At 43.4% G+C, this 19,900-nt stretch overlaps 1 protein-coding gene across 3 annotated transcripts in view; it reads left to right on the top strand.

The window, feature by feature from the left end:
• Myzap (myocardial zonula adherens protein) overlaps positions 1-19,900 on the top strand; it is a 725,358-nt gene that overhangs the window by 99,361 nt on the left and 606,097 nt on the right. Inside the window, exons 1-4 of one of the 3 annotated variants that reach the window (XM_051156762.1) lie at positions 3,765-3,948; positions 5,716-6,354; positions 8,351-8,555; positions 10,113-10,283. The exons of 1 other annotated variant lie outside the window; for it this stretch is intronic. In XM_051156762.1, coding sequence (XP_051012719.1) covers positions 3,836-3,948; positions 5,716-6,354; positions 8,351-8,555; positions 10,113-10,256 — 1,101 coding nt within the window. In that variant the 5' untranslated portion in view covers positions 3,765-3,835 and the 3' untranslated portion in view covers positions 10,257-10,283. Of the gene's footprint in view, positions 1-3,764; positions 3,949-5,715; positions 6,355-8,350; positions 8,556-10,112; positions 10,284-19,900 lie in introns of those variants that run through there. One more of the 3 variants, XM_051156761.1, reaches the window with a different exon arrangement.

The raw sequence follows: 19,900 nt of genomic DNA, 5'->3' as shown, positions 1-19,900 counted from the left end.
TTCTCCATACTTTAAGAATAGCCATGTCCTCCTTTTATTTCACCTTTTTGTCCACTCCTTGTCCCTTCTCTGCTTTCTCTTTGCCCCCTACCTTATTTCTCCTTCTCAGCTCTGTGACCACCCAGGCTATAAGTAGACAAGGAACTCTCTAGAGTTCACTAGAGATGCCCCTGGGATTTTTTTTCCCTAGGGAAAAAAAATAGTTTTTGTTCACTCATTCCCTTGTCTTTCTTTCCTTATATATTTCTCTTCCAATTCTCTTTCCTTTTCTCACCGTTTTCCTCATACCTCAATTCTAGTTTTCTGCTCCTTCCCTTACTCTCTCTTTGTACCTTTGTGAGTCTGTGACAGGAAGAGAGTGAGAGTAGCCTGTAGATAGAAGAGTCAGAAAGGTCTTGGCCCCTACAGATGCGGAGGGGGAAACTTTGGGACTGACTGACAAAGGAGGGTCGGTTGAAGTGGTGTATGGATAGCAGCCATTAATGTTCAAAAGTCACTGTTTGTTTTTCATTAGGTATAGCTGCTGTTTGGGTTTGTTTGACCATTCAGTATATTCTACTCCCAGTGGAAACTTTGGTGGGAAAAATCAAGTAAATCACAGAAAATTGGATTTGCTTGATGCTTGTTAATGACCGTTGGTAATTTTGAGTTCATCCTCTACCCCTGTGATCCCCTCAGTCTTCATGAACTACGTCAACTTTCATCACACACACACACACACACACACACACACACACACACACCAGCAACATTGAAGAGAAGATTTATTTAGACTGACACCTTAAAGATACAGCACATCATGGTATAGTCATGGTAGTAGGAGTGTGAGGAGATCACTCACATTGTATTGAAATCAAGGAGAGAGACACAGAGACAGAGGGAGGGTGGGAGAGGGAGAGCTTGATTTCTCTTTTTATTCAGCTTTAGACCCAGCCTATGCAACAGTGCTGCCCATGGTTAAAACGGGTCTTTCCACTTCATTTAACCCAATCTAAAACTCCCTCACAAACATACTCAGAAGTTTGTGTAAAGCCTGTGGAGTTGACAATATTAACTATTGCAATAGCATAAAAATGTTTAGTGCAAGTTCTGTGATATTTCTTAAGTGTGTCCAAGCCAGGGCACTTGAGCAGAAGGGCTAGTGGCTAAAATTTTAAAAGCAAAATGAAACAAAAATAAGCTGGTGAGGAAGAGCTGGAACAACTGGAGCTCATGGGCATTGCCTGTGGAGTGAAAAATGGTAGGGACACTTTGTAAACAGTTTGGCGGCTTCTCAGAAGTTAAACATTCACCTATCCTATGGCTTCCTAAGAAGTTAAACATTCATTTGAGGCAGGAATGGAGATGGGGCCACAGGAAGGGAAAGGATCCCTCACCCCAGAGTCTGGTTGAAGTCTCTTGCCAGCCGGGAAGGAAGAATTCTAGCACATTTGCTGCAAAGGCTGGCAGCAGAGATATTCTTTCACACAGACTTTATGTTAAGATAGCAGTGAACCAGGCTTAAGTCCTGGATGTGGTCCACCTTGAGCAAGTCCTCATTCCTTCCCTAGATGTTTTCTGTAAATCTCAATAAAACTGTTAACTCTGTTTACAGTGAAGGTGTTCTACCTTCCTGCACCCCTCTGATCTATATTTTTACCTTATCAATTATAATTTTGTCAGTATATGTAACGGAGTACAGTAAGGAAACTGCCAACATGACCAATCCATTATTAGGGACAAGATTTTTATTGTGAGTTATAGGGAAAAACTATCCAGAGGCATCTGGAAAAGTCGAGAGCAGAGACAAAAAGCAGACTGGACATGGCCAGGGTTAGGGATGCAGGAGAGGGGAAGAGAGTAAAGGAAATAATAAGAGATAGGTCATAGTGAGAGAGCATGAGAGAAGTATGGAGTGGACAAATCACGTAGACTATAAACCGGATGGGTAGCTGTAAGAGGGTACTCCTTCTGGAGATGGTAAACCCATCTCACAAGTTCTTGGAGAATGTTGAGTTTTATCTAACCACCACAAAGCCTTCTATAGTCCAGACTAAGTCCACTTCCTGAGACCTAACAGCCAGGAGCCACACCCTGTGGTCTCTTTTAGATTTCTTAGTGATGCTTCGAAGATAATTGCTTCAAACCACATCAAGTGTAAATACTGTAAAAACAACTGAAAGCCCCATGTCCACACCTGGGTAAATTATACGTTCCATCTGAGCACCTCTCTGTCTCTTTCTTAACACTCCTAATTAAGCCTATATTAAAATATTTTTATTAGACATCTACTCTGCTAGTCCTGAATATTTTATGCATTAAAGTGACAAACCCTGGTCTGGCCTGAGTTAAAGTCCCTAAAAGATTAGCAGAACTTCTCAGGCTGTGAAGGCAACAGAGTGGAGCTGTCTTTCCTTCCTGTTCCCTTTGAGAATATGACCTAATAAGACTTCTCTTAGGAGAAATGGAAGTTTATGTGACATGAACACCTATATAAAAATGTTGACAGTGACTTGCTTTGTGGTCATTAATAACTGAAAACAAAACTGTGCTTCGGCATAAACAAACTCACACAATGAACTACTACTTAGCAATATAGAGGAACAGTGACATGGATGAACCTTAAGACCATTACACTAAATAGTAACAAAGCCAGGCTCAGAAACTGTCAAACTGTTTTCCAAAGAGGTGGTACTATTTTGCACCCCTTGCCCTCCTATTAGCAATCTTTAAGAATCTCAGTTACTCTTTATTTTTTCCCAACAATTTACTCAGTTAGTCTTACTAATTCCTGATATTCTGACTTGTCCAAATATTCAAATTTGTTGTTTTGAGACAAGGTCTCACTATGTAGCCTTGACAGGTCTCAAACTCATTGTGTAGATTAGGCTGGTCTTGAACTCAAGAGTCAGCCTGCCTCTGCCTCCCAAGTGCCGGGATGAAAGGCGTACACCACCACACCTGGCTCTATTGTGTGTTTCTAATGTGCATTTGATTATAGCTAGTTATATTGGTCATTTGTTACTTTTTAAAGATTTATTTTATTGCGCTGGGCGGTGGTGGCGCACGCCTTTAATCCCAGCACTCCGGAGGCAGAGGCAGGCGGATCGCTGTGAGTTCGAGGCCAGCCTGGTCTACAAAGTGAGTCTAGGACAGCCAAGGCTGCACAGAGAGACCCTGTCTCGAAAAACCAAAAAAAAAAAAAAAAAAAGATTTATTTTATTATGTTTAAATTGTGATTGTGTGTGTGTGTGTGTGTGTGTGTGTGTGTGCGCGCGCGCATGTGTTCACAGGTGCAGGTGCCTGCAGAAGCCAGAGCTGCAGTTAAAGGCATTTCTGAGCTACCCCGAGGGGTGCTGGATTCCAAACTCTGGCCCTCTGCAAGAGCAGTATGTACTCTTAACCACTGAGCCATCTCTCCAGCCCCGTGTCATTTATTTTTACTGTGACTATTGTTCATTCGGGAGTTAGTGTAAAATGTTTGACATTTTATTATACTTCCGCCATATTTTATTTATTAATAGTGAGTCTCTAACCTGGGTGTCCTTTATTTCCCTAAAGCGCAGGCGAAAAGCCAGGAAAGCAAAGGACTCAATAGAGAAAGCCCGCCAAACTCAGGCACTTCTGCGGTGAGGTAACTTCCGCCCCTGCGCGCTTCCTCGGGCGCCCCCTGCTCCTGGCCCTGTCCGTTTCCGGCATTTCAATAAAACTCTGTTCGGCTAGAAGAAGCCGTGCTCTTCCGGGAAAATGGCGACTCCCGCTCGCGCGCCTGAGTCGCCGCCGGCCGCGGAGCCTGCGCCCGCCGTGGGCCCCGCCGGGGAGCCCTGCCCGCCGCGCCAGCCGCAGCCTGTGCACAATGTGCTCGCTGCCCCGCGGCTTCGAGCCCCCAGCTCCCGAGGACTTGGGGCGGCAGAGTTCGGCGGAGCTGCGGGAGAGGTTGAGGCGCCAGGAGAGACTTTTGCGCAACGAGTAAGCGGTGGCCCGGGGGTCGCGGGGCAGACATAGGGATCCGGGAACCGGGCTGCGGGGCTGGGGGCTCGGCGCAGGCCTCCCGCTCCCCGCCGCGGCCTCCCGCGCGAAGGTGACCTTGCGTGGTCAGGCCTCCTGGCCAGGCCCGTCCTGCGCGCGGCATGGCTCCGTGCTGCCCGGCCCTCACTGGGCAGCAGCGCCTGCTGGGTTCCATGTTCCCAGTACAGCTTTGAGAGTCCGTGTACCAAATCCTCGTGAGCAGAACGTGTTCGTTTCCTCTTCTCCGTCTAAATCTGCACTCTTGACTGAACCATGGGAGGTGGGAAGAGCTAGCTTTACAGGGTGGCTAATTGGGCCTAGAAAGTTTCGCTCACCCGTATTAGTGGAAATGATAGCTTATTCTTAAAGACAGCGTTGTTTAGGAACCGGATGAAAGAATAAGAAGCAGAAGACACCGAAAAGATATTTTCTGAGAGATTTTTAACAAGGGTCGGGAGGGGGTGAGCTATGAAAACAATTGAGGCGCTGGGAAAACTAACTACTGGTGGAATAATTTGGAGACAAATATGTGTTAATAGTTAACAGGTGGTTGAAATTTCTGTGGAGCCACAAAGGATAATGGGAAAACTGGGAAAGAGAATGGATTCGAGGTTAATTTTTTATTGAGAGGAATAATAGCAGGCATTTTGTTAATTAAAAGCCAGCTGATTAAAAACCTGAGGAATGGGTACCAGGCTCAAGAGAAAGAAGGCTGGAAAAGTAGAGGAGGCGCAGTTGCAGAGGTATTAAAATTGTTGAAAATGTGCGAATGAATGAGGCGCCAGGAAGAGAGGCCCCAAGGTTTAGTCCCCTTCTCAGTTGTTACGTAACCAAGGAAAAGAACCAGAAAGGGAATTTCTGTCACTGAGCGAAAGGAGCCAGTGACCACTTGGCATGAGGGGTTCCTACTAGAGACAGGTAAGTGATTTGACATTTCCAGAATGGCTTGTTAAGTTTAGCAATGAATTAACCTTTTGGTCTTGGCACATTTTTATATTTTAAAAGAAGCCCTGGGCAGCCCAAAGAGCTCCTGTTGTTGCCTCTAGAAATATTGTCAGAAGCAGCACGTAATTCCATCTTCATTTGCAAGATAGTGATGGTAACCCATTATGTGACCTCGGGGAAACCTTTGACTCACTAAAGCCATTCCTCAGCCCCGTTAACGTTCAGAGACCATGTTTTTTAAAACGACTGGTCTTTATCATGTATTTATTGTACAACCTAAGTGTCTGTTTCCCTAAATGCTTAGGACCAGAATTTCATATTTTTAGGGGTCTTGGGGTGTGTGTGTATGTAGTTAAGGCCCAAGTCTAAACAGTGATTTCAGTTCTTATACGTGGCTTGAAGGTAATTTTATACTATGTTCTTTATAGCTTGGGTTTTGACTGCAACTCATCATGTGGTTGGGTGTGAAATTTTCCATGGAGGAGTCAATGTCCAGGCTTAAAGAATTTCAGAATTTAGATTAGGAAGACACAACTTTTATTCCTGAAATTCTTATTTGATGAAATAATTCCCCATTCAAAGCACTCTCTTGATTGGAGTGGTAGGTATAAAATAATTTCATTTGTTTGGTTCCTATCTTAGCCAGATAACACTCAGATTTTTTTTTAACTTAAAAGCCAGCTTTTCCTTGAGGATTACATTTTTCTTTTTAAATACTGTGTTTTCATGTTTAAAAATATTGCTGTAATGTGTACATGTTGGTTTCTTTTTTCTATTCAACAGAAAATTCATTTGCAAATTGCCCGACAAAGGTAAAAAGATCTCAGACACCATCGCCAAACTGAAAGCGGCCATTGCAGAACGTGAAGAGGTTGGAGGGAGAAGTGAACTGTTTAACCCTGTTAGTGTAGACTGTAAGCTAAGGCAAAGAGCAACCACAAGAGTTGATACTGACATAGACAAGGCCCAGAATTCTGACCTGATGCTTGATACTTCGTCATTAGTTCCTGAATGTTCCTCTGTAGATATTAAATCCTCTAAAGCAACCTCAGAAACCCTGGGACCTGCACATCTCACTCACGGAGGGAATGAGGAGACTTTGGAGGCTGGCTGTCCAGTGAGCGCAGGCCCAGCTCCCAGCAGCAGAGCCAGGGCACCCTCATCTGAAGTGAACCAACATCTTGCCCAGCGCCCTGTTACAGGTCAAGCAGAAGATACTTCCAGCAGCATTGACAGTCTATTTATCACTAAATTGCAAAAGATCACAATCTCAGACCAGACTGAACCCCCAGAAGAAAACACCAGCGCTGACAACCTTCTAGGATTCCAGAGCGAGACTCCTAAGAAGCCGCATTACATGGAAGTGCTAGAAATGCGAGCCAGAAACCCAGTGCCCCCTCCTCATAAGTTTAAGACCAATGTGTAAGTGTCATGGGAATAAGCAACAAGCTTGTCCTAAGAATGTGTGTGTGGCGCTCAAAGAAGAGTTCAAAAATGTGATATCAGCTCATCAGTTCAGTGAGCAGCTTATAGGCAGGAGTGACCAGACTGAAAATAGACCAGAGTGGCTGGCATGGAGAACAGCTTTTGACAAATGTGTTAGTTTTGAAGGCGAGTCATTGAAAGAGTTTAAAATAGCAGATGGGAGTAGTGTGTTTTTCAAGATACTTAGCTGATATTTCATAATAAACACAGAGTGGGAGGGCAAATGTATCATGACTTTTTCAGTACATTTGCTAGTGTGCAGCTCCCCCTCAATTGCTGTGTAAGCCGAAAGAAGCAGCTGCGGGAGCTAATGGGCTATTCAGCAGGAAAAAAATAAAGCAAAACAAAACTGCTCCTTACAAGTAGGCAGCAGAGCTGTGGGGACACAGTGAGGGTTCTGCTCTAGAGGAGCACTCAGGGTTTCCACACTTAGAAGAAATGTTAAACTAGATACTGGCAGTTTCCAGGGAAGGGAGGCTAAAAGGAGTTTTAGAAAGTATAATTAAAATAGATTTTGGGAGAAATGGGGGTGTGGAATCTTGCTTTTGAGTTCTTGGCTATGATTCTGAGATCACCTGGGCATTAAGGAGAAAAGAATTCTTTGTAGCAGTTAGGCCAACTATGCCAGGGTCATTCAGGGTTGTCATCTTTACATAGGTGACAACATGGCTAGTCCTTTCTTAGGAAAACAGAAAGCTTTAGAAGACCCACATCATGTTTGCTGTTGCAGAGACAAACCTACTCCAGTAATGATGACAATTTTAACCTTAAATGCTTTCTTCTGTTTACAAAACCAGATTATAGCACATTAGCTTTTAGCTAGAGAGGGAACCTTTAGTAAAGGCATCTGGATGAAGGGGTCTCATCCTCTGTGCAGTGTGGTCTCTGTCTGACTTCTAAGATGTTACATTACAAAACCAGGAGTGTGTCAGAAAGAGTAAGGTGGCCAGAAACAGGGAAGGTGAGGAGTGAGCAGTGAGGGCCACCAGGATTAGTAAGTTTGAGAGAAAAAAGACAAGCCTGTGCACAGGAGAGGCCACATCCGACCACAGACATGTGGCGTTAGGCTTATGGGTAAGTGGAGCTTTGAGCACACAGTGAGATAAACAGTGGTTCTCAGCCCCCTTTCATAGGGGTCACATGTCATATCCTGCACATCAGATATTTACATTATGAGTCCTAACAGTAGCAAAATTATAGTTAGGAAGTAGCAACCAAAATAAATTTTATGGGTGGGGGGTTGCCACAGCATGAGGAACTAAGTTGAAGGGTCACAGCATTAGAAAGGTTTAGAGCCGCTGTGCTAGTTCCCTGACCTTCCTTTGTCATACTCTTTTTGATTATGTGTACTATCCGGATACTGGAGAGTGCCTCATCTGCCCATGGCTTAGCAGAACTTGATATATGTCTGGTCGGTTAGCTATGAACCAGGACCACTGGCTGTTGAGTGACACCAGGTTCGTTTACAAAGTAGCGTGCCACTCTCTTCTGAGACCCTTCGCGAAATTAATAGTAACCCTGCGTCATACACCATCTCCTGTCTGTGACCTACATGGTGTGTCCTTGATCTCACTGTTAGCTGCTTTGAAGGAGAAGGTTCTCATCTCTGGGGCTAGAATTGTCATTTCCTCCCCCAGCCTCAACTGCCATCTTCCCTGTCCTTCAGAACTGGAGAATCTGACAGTGCCTTATGTCACAATCCACTGAGACAGTACTTATTTCGTTCGGGCATTAAGTTCTTTTACAAATGTTCTCTGAGTGAACCGGATGAATATTGGGTGTGAGGAAGAAGGGCAGGCATGCTCGTATATGCACCCACTGTCAGCAGTGAACATGGGCCGCCTGCCTTCTGTTAACTAGAAGCAGAAGGATCCTGGGTTAGAGGCCGACTTTGTGCCTGCGTGTGGTTTGATAATGTCTGCTTTTCCTTCAGGTTACCCACACAACATAGGGACTCACCAAGTCATCATCAGAGGGGTGAGTCTCCTGCCTCCTCAGAAGAGCAGCGACGCAGGGCCAGGCAGCATCTTGATGACGTCACAGCAGCTCGCCTCCTTCCGCTCCACCACCTGCCTGCACAGCTGCTCTCTATAGAAGAGTCGCTGGCCCTGCAGAAAGAGCAGAAGCAGAGTTACGAGGTAATGCTGGGGTCTTGGGATTTTCTTGTTGGTGTGTTGGCTGCTGCTTTAAGAGTCAGAATTTACTTTGGGTTGATAGAAGAATCAGATTCCAGAGATGTGGTGGCCGAGGCTGTTAACTTTGAGACATGTGCCACTAGTTTTCAGTCACAAAATTGCTAGAACTATAGGGAACCTCAGTAGTGATTCACTAATAGACTTGGGGAGAGGATCGGAGTGATGAACACGCTGCTGCTGCTGCTGCTGCTGCTGCGACACCATATGCTTCTCTCCCATGTGGCAGCTTCTTGGTGGTAAGACTTCACTCAGGGACTGGGTCTTAATCAGTTGTGTATAGCACTGTGCTTTGCATAGAATTTTAAAATGTATATTGACCAGGTGTGGTGGCATACACTTTTAATCCTAGCACTTTAATTCTAGCAGTTGGGAGGTAAAGGCAGGTAGATCTCCGAGTTTGAGGCTAGCCTGGTCTACACAACAAGTTCTAGGCCAGCCAGAGTTATATATAGTGGGATCCTATCTATAAATAAAATAGGTAATATTGATAAAGTCTGTGTTCAGACTAGCAGGACGAGAGAAGTAAGTGTGAAGACCACTGAGCCTCTGGGAAAACAGCATCCTCTTCCTCCTGAATTGCTTAGCTGGGTTTCAGTCAGGTGCCTGCATCTGCTTAAAGTCCAACTAGCTAGGCTTCTGCCTGGTTTTTCCTGAGCACTCAGCTTGCATAGGCTGGTCTCTATGGCCCTTTGTGTTTGCATTGGACTTAACATCAAATTCAACTGCTGTGCTGGAGGAATGACCTTTGAATTGTCTCTGTTTTGTTTTGATGTTTTGTTTTCAATACTTGTCGAGACATTTTTAGGTCTTGAAGTGAGTGTTGCCTTGACAGAATAGTAGTAGTAGATACCAGTTACGCCTACCTATAATATTTATGGGCTGAGAGGAGGGCCTACTATGGTTCAGGAGTGTCAGGGGTGGAAAAAGTGAATCAGAGATGAGCCCTGAAACCTGTCTGCAGTTGTTGGAAAAGTCCTTATGGGTGGGAAAGTCCACTGCCAGTGTGGAATTTACTTGGACTTTTTTGAGTATTGATTTCTGTAAGACTTACTTAGCGAGGAGTAGTCAGCATTAATGTCTTGGCTCTTTTTGTGCCATTGAGGTGTAACCTTCAAACCTAGAAAACATGATTTAATCTAGAGAAGAAAGTCTTGTCAGTTGGAGATGTCAGTGCTACATTGGTGATTCTAACACAGGCAAGTGGTTCAGTGTGTGCTGTACCTCGTGTGTCTGTTAATTGCTGTAGTACCATGCTGATTTCTCAGTTTCTTGTGCAGAGGTAAGCTGTTTGGATAGCAGCATTGCTTCCCAATGCAATTCACTAGCACCTGCAGCAGACTGACAGCCCTCAGAGACATTGCCCGTGTCTGGCAAGGCACAGCTGTCAACTTGTCATGTTGCCCCCGACAGTGGGAGTTCATTATTTTATCTTTGGTACCATTGAGACATTGTACGGGGAGCTGTGCGTGCGTAACTTGGCCTTTGTTCTTTGTTTTAAAGGAGATGCAGGCAAAGCTCGCAGCACAGAAATTAGCCGAGAGACTGAATATTAAAATGCAGAGCTACAATCCAGAAGGGGAGTCTTCAGGGAGATACCGAGAAGTGAGGGATGAAGATGATGCCCAGTCCTCAGATGAATGCTGAAGATGAGCGCTGGGAGACCTCCAAAGCTGACTGTTGAGCTGTTACTGTCTCCTGTCAAACGTCCTAACAAGTATCAAGATCAGTGTCAGACCTTGTTGAGGGACAGCGTTTTTTAAAGTTACACAAAAGTAGCTACAGAATAAGAGCCTGGTTTGTCATTGAGAAGATGATCTTCATGTGCTTGAACAGTTGAATATTTGAACATTGTGTTTGACCATATTGTATTACAGTTTTGCAGTATGTTGTGCATTGGTCTGATAGTTTAGTATGCTAGAGCACACTTTTTCTCTACGCTAACTGCTTTTTCCTTATTCTTACTCTTATCAAATAGCGTTGCTTACATCCCTTCTGGTGAAACACTTTGTTACCCCAGGCACCTACAGTGAACTAGGAAGACCTAGTTCCCTCTCTTAGATGAAGGGAACAGACTAAAGAGTGGTCGGCGTGAGCTCATGGAGTTCCTGAGGTGCTGGATGTGAGGTGCTGTGTCAGACACTCAGAAATGTTACAGAACGGTATATTGGCGGCTCCTGTCCTGGGGTGACTGCTGTCTTCCTGAGAAATGGAGCCCTTTGAAGAGGTGCTGGGTAGGGGAGGGTCTGCGCTGGTTTGGTGAGCTGCTCTTGGCTTCCAGTGTCTTGAGCTCCTTGCTGTCTTGGATGATGGGTCCCTGTACTGAACACTTAGGTGTGGTAAGGAAACTGGTGTTTTTCTAAGAGTTACAGTTGAATTGTCAGTATATTGCTTTTTTTCCTTTTTAAACCCAAAGAGGTGTTTATAGGCTGCAGAAACCTCAGTCTCATGTATGTATACATTTGTGTTGTTTAAAATGATTATATGATCATTTCCAGCAAAGATAACAATATGTTATCAAAAAAGCCCTTTGTCTATTATGTGGAACTTGTAAAGGAGAAATAAAATACCAATCACAGCAACTTCTAGTGTTAATGGTGATATTTCCTTTGAATCTTACTTCTTTAAAAGCAATGTCCATACATGAAATTGGATGAAAACACATTTAGGTCAGATACACATATGCTAGGAAGGGCTGGTTTCCATAGTGGATCCTTCTGGCTGGGATAGGCACTTCCCATATCTCTCCCACTGAGAAAAGGCTGCTGAAAGAACTATGTGGAACCTGGCTTTAAAACTAATAGATGATTTCAAAACAGATTGATGTTCTTTATCTGTGGAATGAACTAGCATATTTTGGAGGCTGGTAAAGGAGAGCTCATACACAGGCATGAAGTCACAGTCAGTTAGTTCCCTGTGAGCCGATCTCTCCGTTAATAATGAGTGTTTGACTTTTCTACTCAGTCATACTATTCTCAGTCTGCCTTATGTTTTACAAGCATTTCCTGTATTAATGTTCCACATCTCAGCCACAATATGCTTTTCATGGCTGCTCTGTAGCTTTTTAAACAATTGCCTATTTCACTAAAGATTGTTTAGTCAGTGAATGGTGATGTGATCAACACCTTGAAAGGTTGTCACATCTTATTTCCAGATCTTTCCTAGAAGTGAACTTGTACTATTTCATGAAGCTGGGGGTTGAACCTAGGGCTTAATACAGGCTGAGCAATTTACACTGAGCTGCATCTCCAGCCTCTGTTGACTTGATTTTTGAGTCAAGGGCTCACCAAGTTGCCCAGGTTGGCTTTGAACTTGCTTTCCTCCTGCTTCAGTCTGTGAGGTTGGTGGGATTATAGGCCTGTACCATCAGGCACAGCTTGAAAGTGAACTTTCTGAGTGAAAATGGCAGAGTTTATGAAGGTCTTTGTATGTATTATTCACTTCAGAGGTTATTTATAATCCTACTAGAAATAAACACAATTTAAAGTTAATACTTAAAGATCTTTGCAAATTAATGAAAATGGCTACATTTAAAAATACATATTTCTTAATGAAGGTTGGGTTGGGTTTTTGCTTTGTTTACTTTTATGTGGTTCATTAGGATAATGACGGCTACTCTTTGAAGAGCTTTTTTTCTGAGAATGGCTTTATCCATATGTTTGCAATCTTTTGGAGAATTTGCCCATTTTCCTTGGCTTATCAGTACTGATGAATGAAAAATCCCCATCCTTCTATTCTTTGTCATGCAGTTGTTTTTTAGGGGGCCATTTGCCTTTTAATGTGGCTTATGATTGATTTTGGCTTTATCTAGGAGCCTGCCTTTACTTGTGCTTCAAAAGACTTTGGTTTTTATTGGATCCTGTTGTGTGTTGTCCTCCTGTCCCCCCATGGTCTGCCTCACTAGCTCTGTCTGTCCTGGAACTTACTACATAGACCTCAAACTCAAGAGATAGAGATATGCCTGCCTCTGCCTCCTGAGTGTTGGAATTAAAGACATGTACCACCACTATGTCTGCTTTTCAACAGACTTCTTAAGGCAGCGATGGATATTTGTCTGGCTTCTAGTATCTCCTTCACATCCCCCTCCCCCATTTTTTAGATGTTTAAAAATGTTTTTCTTTTTTTTCATTTTGTTTGTGTGGTGTATGTGTGTTCATAGAAGTGCAGGTGCCTGTGGAAGCCAGGAGAGGGCATCAGATTCCATAGAGCTGGAGGTATAGGCAGTCATGGGTGTTGGGAGTAGAACTGGCATCCTTTGCAAGAGCAGTAGAGACCTTAACTGCAGAGCCATCTCTCCAGTCCCTTTGTTTTTTATAGCTAATTTTTCACTCAGAAAAGGTTTTGACTTTTTTGTTTCTATGCATCTACTCTTTTAGTCTGTATAATTTTGGGGTCAAATGGAAATGTTTGCTCCAGATGAGATTTTTTTTCTGTGGACACTGGGTGAGGGAAGAGTTGCATATTACTTCCTGTACAATGTTTAACAATTGGTTCAGTATCAGAAGCCACCATGTTTTCTGTTTTGTAAAGCTGTTTTAATAGGGTAGTAAAGTCCTATAAAAGTGCCTTTTATGTTTTGGGTCTATTTCTGGACTCTTAATATTTTCATACTGTTAATCATTGTGGCTTTAACTGGCATTAGTACACAGTAGAACAAATCTTTGAGCTTTGTGACACATAACTTACAAGAAAGTATATAAAATATAAGCAGTTTAATGGATAAAGTGACAGCGACAGCTGTGTGATCAAAGCAATTGCAGAGAAGCTGCTGCCAGCTCTCCATATCCTTGTGTGTGTCCCCTCTTGGCACAGTCTCCTCTCCAAAGGAATCACTGCTCTCCTGACCGTGGCAACATCGGAGTCCTGCTTTGTTATTTACCATCTGTGTAGGTCCACTTGCGACTTCTACAAAGATGCAATCATTCTCTGTTGTTTAGGAAATTCATATCATGTAGTATTGTTGGTTAATATTTGTTGTAATTAGTATATCTTGTACTGTTTTGTTAGTATGTGGTTTCTTCTGTGACTTGACATCATTTCAGTTTGGGGTGTGGAAAGCAGTGAGACCATCTCTTTGCACATCTGAACAGACTCACTCCAGCCCGGCTGGCCTGGAACTCACTGCATAGACTTGGCTTGAGCTCATAGAGACAGGTCTGCCTTTGCCTTCCCAAGCCTGGGGTTAGAGGTGTGTGCCACTGTGCCTGCCTCTGAGCACATTTGTATAGGATGTAAACCAGGGGTGGAGTCGCTGGGTTATGGTGTCTGCATGCCTCTAACATTTATACTCCCATCGCCTCTTGATGGTCTAAGAACTCCATTTGCCCACATTTGGCCTTGCCAGACTGAAGGTTACTAAAGTATTCCTTGTGGCTGTATTTGTTACTTTTCTGCTGTCACGGTGGGAGACCCTGACAAAGCAGCTTTGAAGAGAGGGTTTACTGGGTTTACAGTTCCAGAAGGGATGTGTTCCATCATGGGACAGAGGCCCTGGCAGCAGGAGTGTGAGGCTGGTCAATCACGAGTGACTCATTTTTTCCAGAAAGGCCCCACCTCCTAAAGGTTCTACACCCTCCCCAAATAGTGTTCCTAGCCTGGGACCAAACACACATGGACCGTATTCAAATCACAAGGCTGGTTTTATTTTGTATTCCTCTAATTAAGAATGGCATTGAGGCATCATCACACACTTAGCTCTTTTCAGAAGTGCCTATTTGCATATTGTCCATCTTTTAAGTTGTGTTTTATTAGCTCTTTGTTTCCTTACTGTATATGCACAGATACATAGATTTTAATTTTTGGTATTCAGTCAAAGAACTTAATATTTGTGTAGTTATATTTGCTATAAATACATTTCTGTGGATTTTGGGGTATTTTATCCTTTTCTATGGTATATTGAAAAAAAAGACTTTAGATGGCAAATTTATTCAAATTTTTTTTAGTGGATATTTAAATTTTTTTACTTTGTGTGCGTGTGTGGTTTCTTAAAATGAATCTTCCTGTCCTGAACTTAACAATTTATAGTCTTTTTAAAAAATGATTTATTTATTTGTTTTTAAAAGATTTATTTAAGTACACAGTGTTTTGCTTACATGTACACCTGCATACCAGAAGATGGCACCAGATCTCATTACAGATGATTGTGAGCCACCTTGTGGTTGTGGGAATTGAACTCAGGACCTTTGGAAGAACAGACATGCTCTTAACTCCTGAGCCATCTCTCCAGCCTTTAAAGATTTATTTTTATCTTATGTGTATGGGTGTTCTATCTGCATGTATGTTGACACCACATGTGTGCATTGGCCACAGAAGGCAGAAGAGGGCATTGGTTCCTCCAGTTACTTTGCTGATTCTGTGATAAAACACCATGACCAGGGTAGCAGAAAGAAGAATTTACGTGGGCTATGATTCCGGAGAGGTAAGAGCACATCATGGAGGGGAGGCAGCATAGCATGTGGCAGGCATGGTGGCCAGAGCAGGATGCTAAGAGCTTGTATCCTTAACTGCAAGCCTGAGGCTGAGGGAACTGAACTTGGGATGAGATCATGAGCACCCTAACCATGTCCCAGCAGCTCACTTCCCTGAGCAAGTCCACACTTAAACCTCCTCAAACAGTACCATGAACTGGGGACCAAGTATCCAAGTATCTGAGCTTTGGGGGACCTGCTTACTCAAACTTGCTTTCATTGTGCATATGGAGCCACATGGTGGCCAACGAACATCTGTAACTCCAGTTCTTCTGCCTGTGCATGGGCACATGTGTGCATGTGTGTTTGTGCAAGAGGGTGTGTGTGTGTGTGCGTGGGCACATGTGTGTGCGCGCGCAGAATGAGGGTGACATGTCCTCCTGTATCACATTCTACCTTATTCCTTTGAGATAGGCTCTCTCTCTCCCTAAATCCAGAGTTCTCATTTTTTCAGCTAGGTTGGCACTCAGTAGGTCCTTCCTGTCTCTGGCCTCCTCATCGCTGGCATTACAAGCAAGCATGGGACCACATTCAGCTTGTTACATGGTGCTGGGATCTGAATTCTGGTCCTCACATTGGGCGGCTTGCACTCTAACCACTGGGCCATCTCTCCAGCACCTTAAACGAATCTTGGGCATTCTCTATTATCATTAATCTATTTGTGTTAACAATATATTGCCTTGATTGCTGGAGCAAGACCTCTGTCTTGTTCTTCAAGTTGATTTTTTTAAAAGCTTTATTATTTTTATCTTATGTATATGAGTATTTTGCCTGCATATACATATATGTGCCATGTGTGTGCCTGGTGCTTGAGGAGGTTAGAAGAGAGCATCAGATCCCATGGAATTGGAGTTAGGATGGTTGTAAACTGCCATGTCAGTGCTGGGAATTGAACCACGTTCCTCTCTAAGAGCAGGCAGTGTTTTTTAAACCAGGAAACCACCTTTCCAGCCCCTGCTTTGTTATTTTTAAATGGCTCTTTCCATTTTCATAAAAGTGCAAAAATTTAGGAATCATTTTTTGTCATGTTCCACAAACAGTGACTTGGGAATACAAACTCATTTAAAAGACGGAAGTGACTGGCTTGTCACTAATTCTGTCTTTTTATCCCTAACACCCTGCTCTGAAGATCAGGAGATGGGATTCGGCACCATGTTATCCACTGCAATGTAAACCACCGTTTTTGTTAGGATTCGGTTTATTTTCTGTGCTTGCAATAAAAATGTCAGAGTGCTGCATTTGTGTTAGTATCCACTGGTGTGCAGCTTTGGTCAAGAAGAGGTAAATGTGAAACTTAAAAAGTCAGATAGCGGCTTAAAATTGAAAGATGGAACAAGCTTGCAGCAGGCTCCATTTTTAAGTGATTACGTCAAAAAAGGAAGTAAGTACTAAAGCTTGGGCTTAATCTGAACCGCTGAAGGCACAACAGTAATCTCTCTTCATGTAATAGTTGTCAATAGTACTAATTTTTCACATTCACAGGCCTGTCTGTAATCCACACTGCATTCCCAGGGGAGCCGAGATGATTGCTGCAAGCCAAGGTAAAAGCAGATGATAGCTCGTGGGATTAACTCTCCTTCCTGTAAGGGGCGGGACGTGATTTGTTCAGGGCCACTCAGAGGCTGCCAAGAAAGGAGCCCAACACTCATGAATGTGGGGACTTAGGCTGCATTGGCGTTGCACAAATCAAGGTTGCAGCTGGCTTTTGAAAGTGAATTCTAGGCAAGGTCTTCTGATAACCTGAGGTCATTTGCCTTGTCTGTGACACTACAAAAAAAGTTTTCATTCTGGATTTTTTTCAATTTAGAATGTTTTCTTGTATGGCACACGCGTACCCACTGTCACGCATGCGCACATGCGTACCGGAGGTTGATGTCTTTCTCAATTACTCTCCACTTTTTTTTGAGAGACTGTGTCTAGAGTTTCCCTATTGGGGTAGACTTTCTGGCCAGAGAGCCCCAGGATCTTCTTTCTCTGACTCAGTGGGATCACAGGCTCTGTGCCTAGCCTTTTACCTAGCTGTTGGGGACCTGAAGGTGCCTCAGTGCTTGCTTGCCAAGCACTTTCTCAGGGGAGCTCTCTCCCCAGCCCTCGAGGATTCTTTCTTTTTAATCATTCTTTGACTAATTGTTTTGGCTACTGCTAGTATCTTTCTCTTCCCCCTTAATAACTTGCCACACAGAACATTTCAGAAGAGCATTGAGGAACAAAGTGGGTGTTGTAGACTTTACTCAGACAACCAGGTAGACTTGACTGTTCACTCCCTGTGCGTTCTGTGGCACAGTTTGTGATGTTACAAGTTGTTGGAAAGTAGAAAGAGATTTGTCTTTGTACAGGAAAAGTTGAATGCCTGAGCTCAATAAAAGGATTGTATTTCTAGCTTTTTATGGGAAGCATGAAAAATCATTTTTTTAAAAACACAGCAAGTCTCATTATTGACCAGCTGCCTGACAGCAGGGAGAAACTTAAAGCTATTATTTTAATTTCTGGCTAAAGTGAGGAAGCTTTGATACTGGGTCAATGAAATAAACCTCACATCGGATAATACTGAACTACAGCCAGGCCACAAATCAGACCCGATTCTAAGAGCACAGCACAAAAGCCTGGACAATTAACTATGATCTATTACTTCCTAGATAATTTTAGAAAACTGGATGAAAAAAGAAAAAAGCAAAAGAGAGTGAGCCACTGGAATAGCATTAGGTTATTAGATTCAGGATTTAAATACCACTATTTCCTTTGAATACAATGAGAAGTTCAAGGCTTACCCAACTATGAAGTCTGTAAGATGAAGTCAGCAACCCCTTATCTAATTATACGGGTGCTTTTGGGGGAACACAGTTTCCTAGTGTTGCTCTTTATGGAACACTTTGAAAACAGAAAAGTAGATGAAAGCCTTATTGTAACAATAGTAACAGTTATGACTGAAGTAAGTTAGAAAGTACCTTATGCCCAATAAATCAAAATGTTTTTAAATGACCATTGCAGGAAACTTTAAATGGGAGGCTGGTAAGATGGCTGGGGTGGTGGGGTAGGTAAAGCTGATTGCCTCCAGGATGATGACTGAACCCAAATGGTGGAAGGAGGGAAACACACTCCCACAAGCTGCACTCTGACCTCCACGTGGGGTGCACACATGGATGTGTATTCTCACATGCACAAGCACACAAAGGAAGAAATAGACAGAAACCACCAAGTAAACTTTAAATTTAGTGTTGGGGTCAATTGAGAAGGAGAGGAGGTGTCTTGATGCTCCACCCCTCCCTGAGCATATATAGGCAGTTAGTGGTTGCAGGAGAGGGAAAGCTTTTTTTTTTTTTTTCTTTAAATCTTAAGGTATGTAACACCATGAGCAAGGTGCTCCTAGAAGCAACCTTAGTGAAACTCACTGGGTCATAAAAAATAGACATGCAGTAGGCGAGGTTGTGATGACCTGAGTGACAAATGTCCTCATAGGCTCATAGATTTGAACACTTGGTCCCTGGCTGAGGATGCTGTTTGGGTGAAGTTTAGATGATGGTGCCTCAGAGGAACTATGTCACTGAGGGGGGCAGCTTGGAGAGCCTTTGCATCTCCCCACTTTCAGTGTGCTCCTTGCTTCCAGTTTGTGGTTGAAATGTGATCCCAGAACCCTGCTCCTGTTACCACAGCTGCCACTGCTGCCACACCTTCCCCATCGTGATGGACTCTGCTGGGAACTATAATGTCCAAATAAATACTTTCCTCCAAGTTGTTTTTAACAAAATCTCAATCATTTGCTTTTACTGATAAAGACTTGGGAGCCAGAAGCTGGGGTGAAAGGCTGCTGGCTCAGAAAGTGAGAGAAAGCACCCAGCTGACCTTCCTCCTCAGCTGACATCCCAGAAGGAATCCCCCTGTCCCATGCCATCTCTCACAACCTCCTTCCAACTGAATGTCCCTCCTTTCTACTTCCTGTGCATCTCTTTATCTGTCCTCCTGACTTCCTCTCTATGTTTTTTCATTAATAATCCTATGTTTACTTCCTGTCAATTGGTTGCTTGTTCTGCCTCTTGACCTATAGCTGACTTTATTTAATCCTCTTTACAGTATTCAAGTAGAAAGCTCTTGGATTAAAGGTGTGTGGTAGGGCTAAGAACACACAACTAGATACAGGTTTTTGCACTAAATAACACAATCTTGGGGTTCCCAGTGTGATCAGATACCCTGAAACACTTCTATAAGTTGCCTTGTTCATGGTAGTTTCTCACAGCAACAGTAACTAATGCAGGAGTTTGTTTGGCCAGAGGGTAGTGATCAGCAGAGGTGGGAGGTAAACAACAGGGGGCAATGGAGGTGAATGTGATCAAACTACATTATATACATGCATGAAAATATTACAATGAAATCCATTAATATATGGTAGCTTACACTGACAAGCTATCTAGCCAATCAGTGAGCTCCAGTGTCAGTGAGAGACTCTTTCTAAAGTGGAGAGTGAGTGAGGAACCGCTGAGTTTGACCTCTGGCCTCCAAATGGACACTTGCCCACACATGTACACACATAAATATGTACACATCATACACACACACACACACACACACACACACACACACACATGAAGAGGGAGGGAGACTGGACACTCCTCAGGCTGGCACAGAAAGCTAGAATGAAGCATCTATCAGCTGGAATGTCAAGGGTGACCAGCTGCCCCCAGAAGTTTTTGGAGAGGTAAGGACTAATTCATTTAGAGCCTCCGGAAGGGGCCAGCCTGCCAACTGGACTTAGGGCCTTGGTACACATTGCTTTGAGGAAATACCTTTCTGCTGTTTTAAGCCACCCAGTTTGTGGTAATTTGTTATGGC

This window comes from Acomys russatus, chromosome 14, assembly GCF_903995435.1.
Source record: "Acomys russatus chromosome 14, mAcoRus1.1, whole genome shotgun sequence".
Taxonomy (NCBI): domain Eukaryota; kingdom Metazoa; phylum Chordata; class Mammalia; order Rodentia; family Muridae; genus Acomys; species Acomys russatus.
Note: the sequence above shows the minus strand (reverse complement) of the source record. Positions and strands in the feature narration are given on the sequence as shown.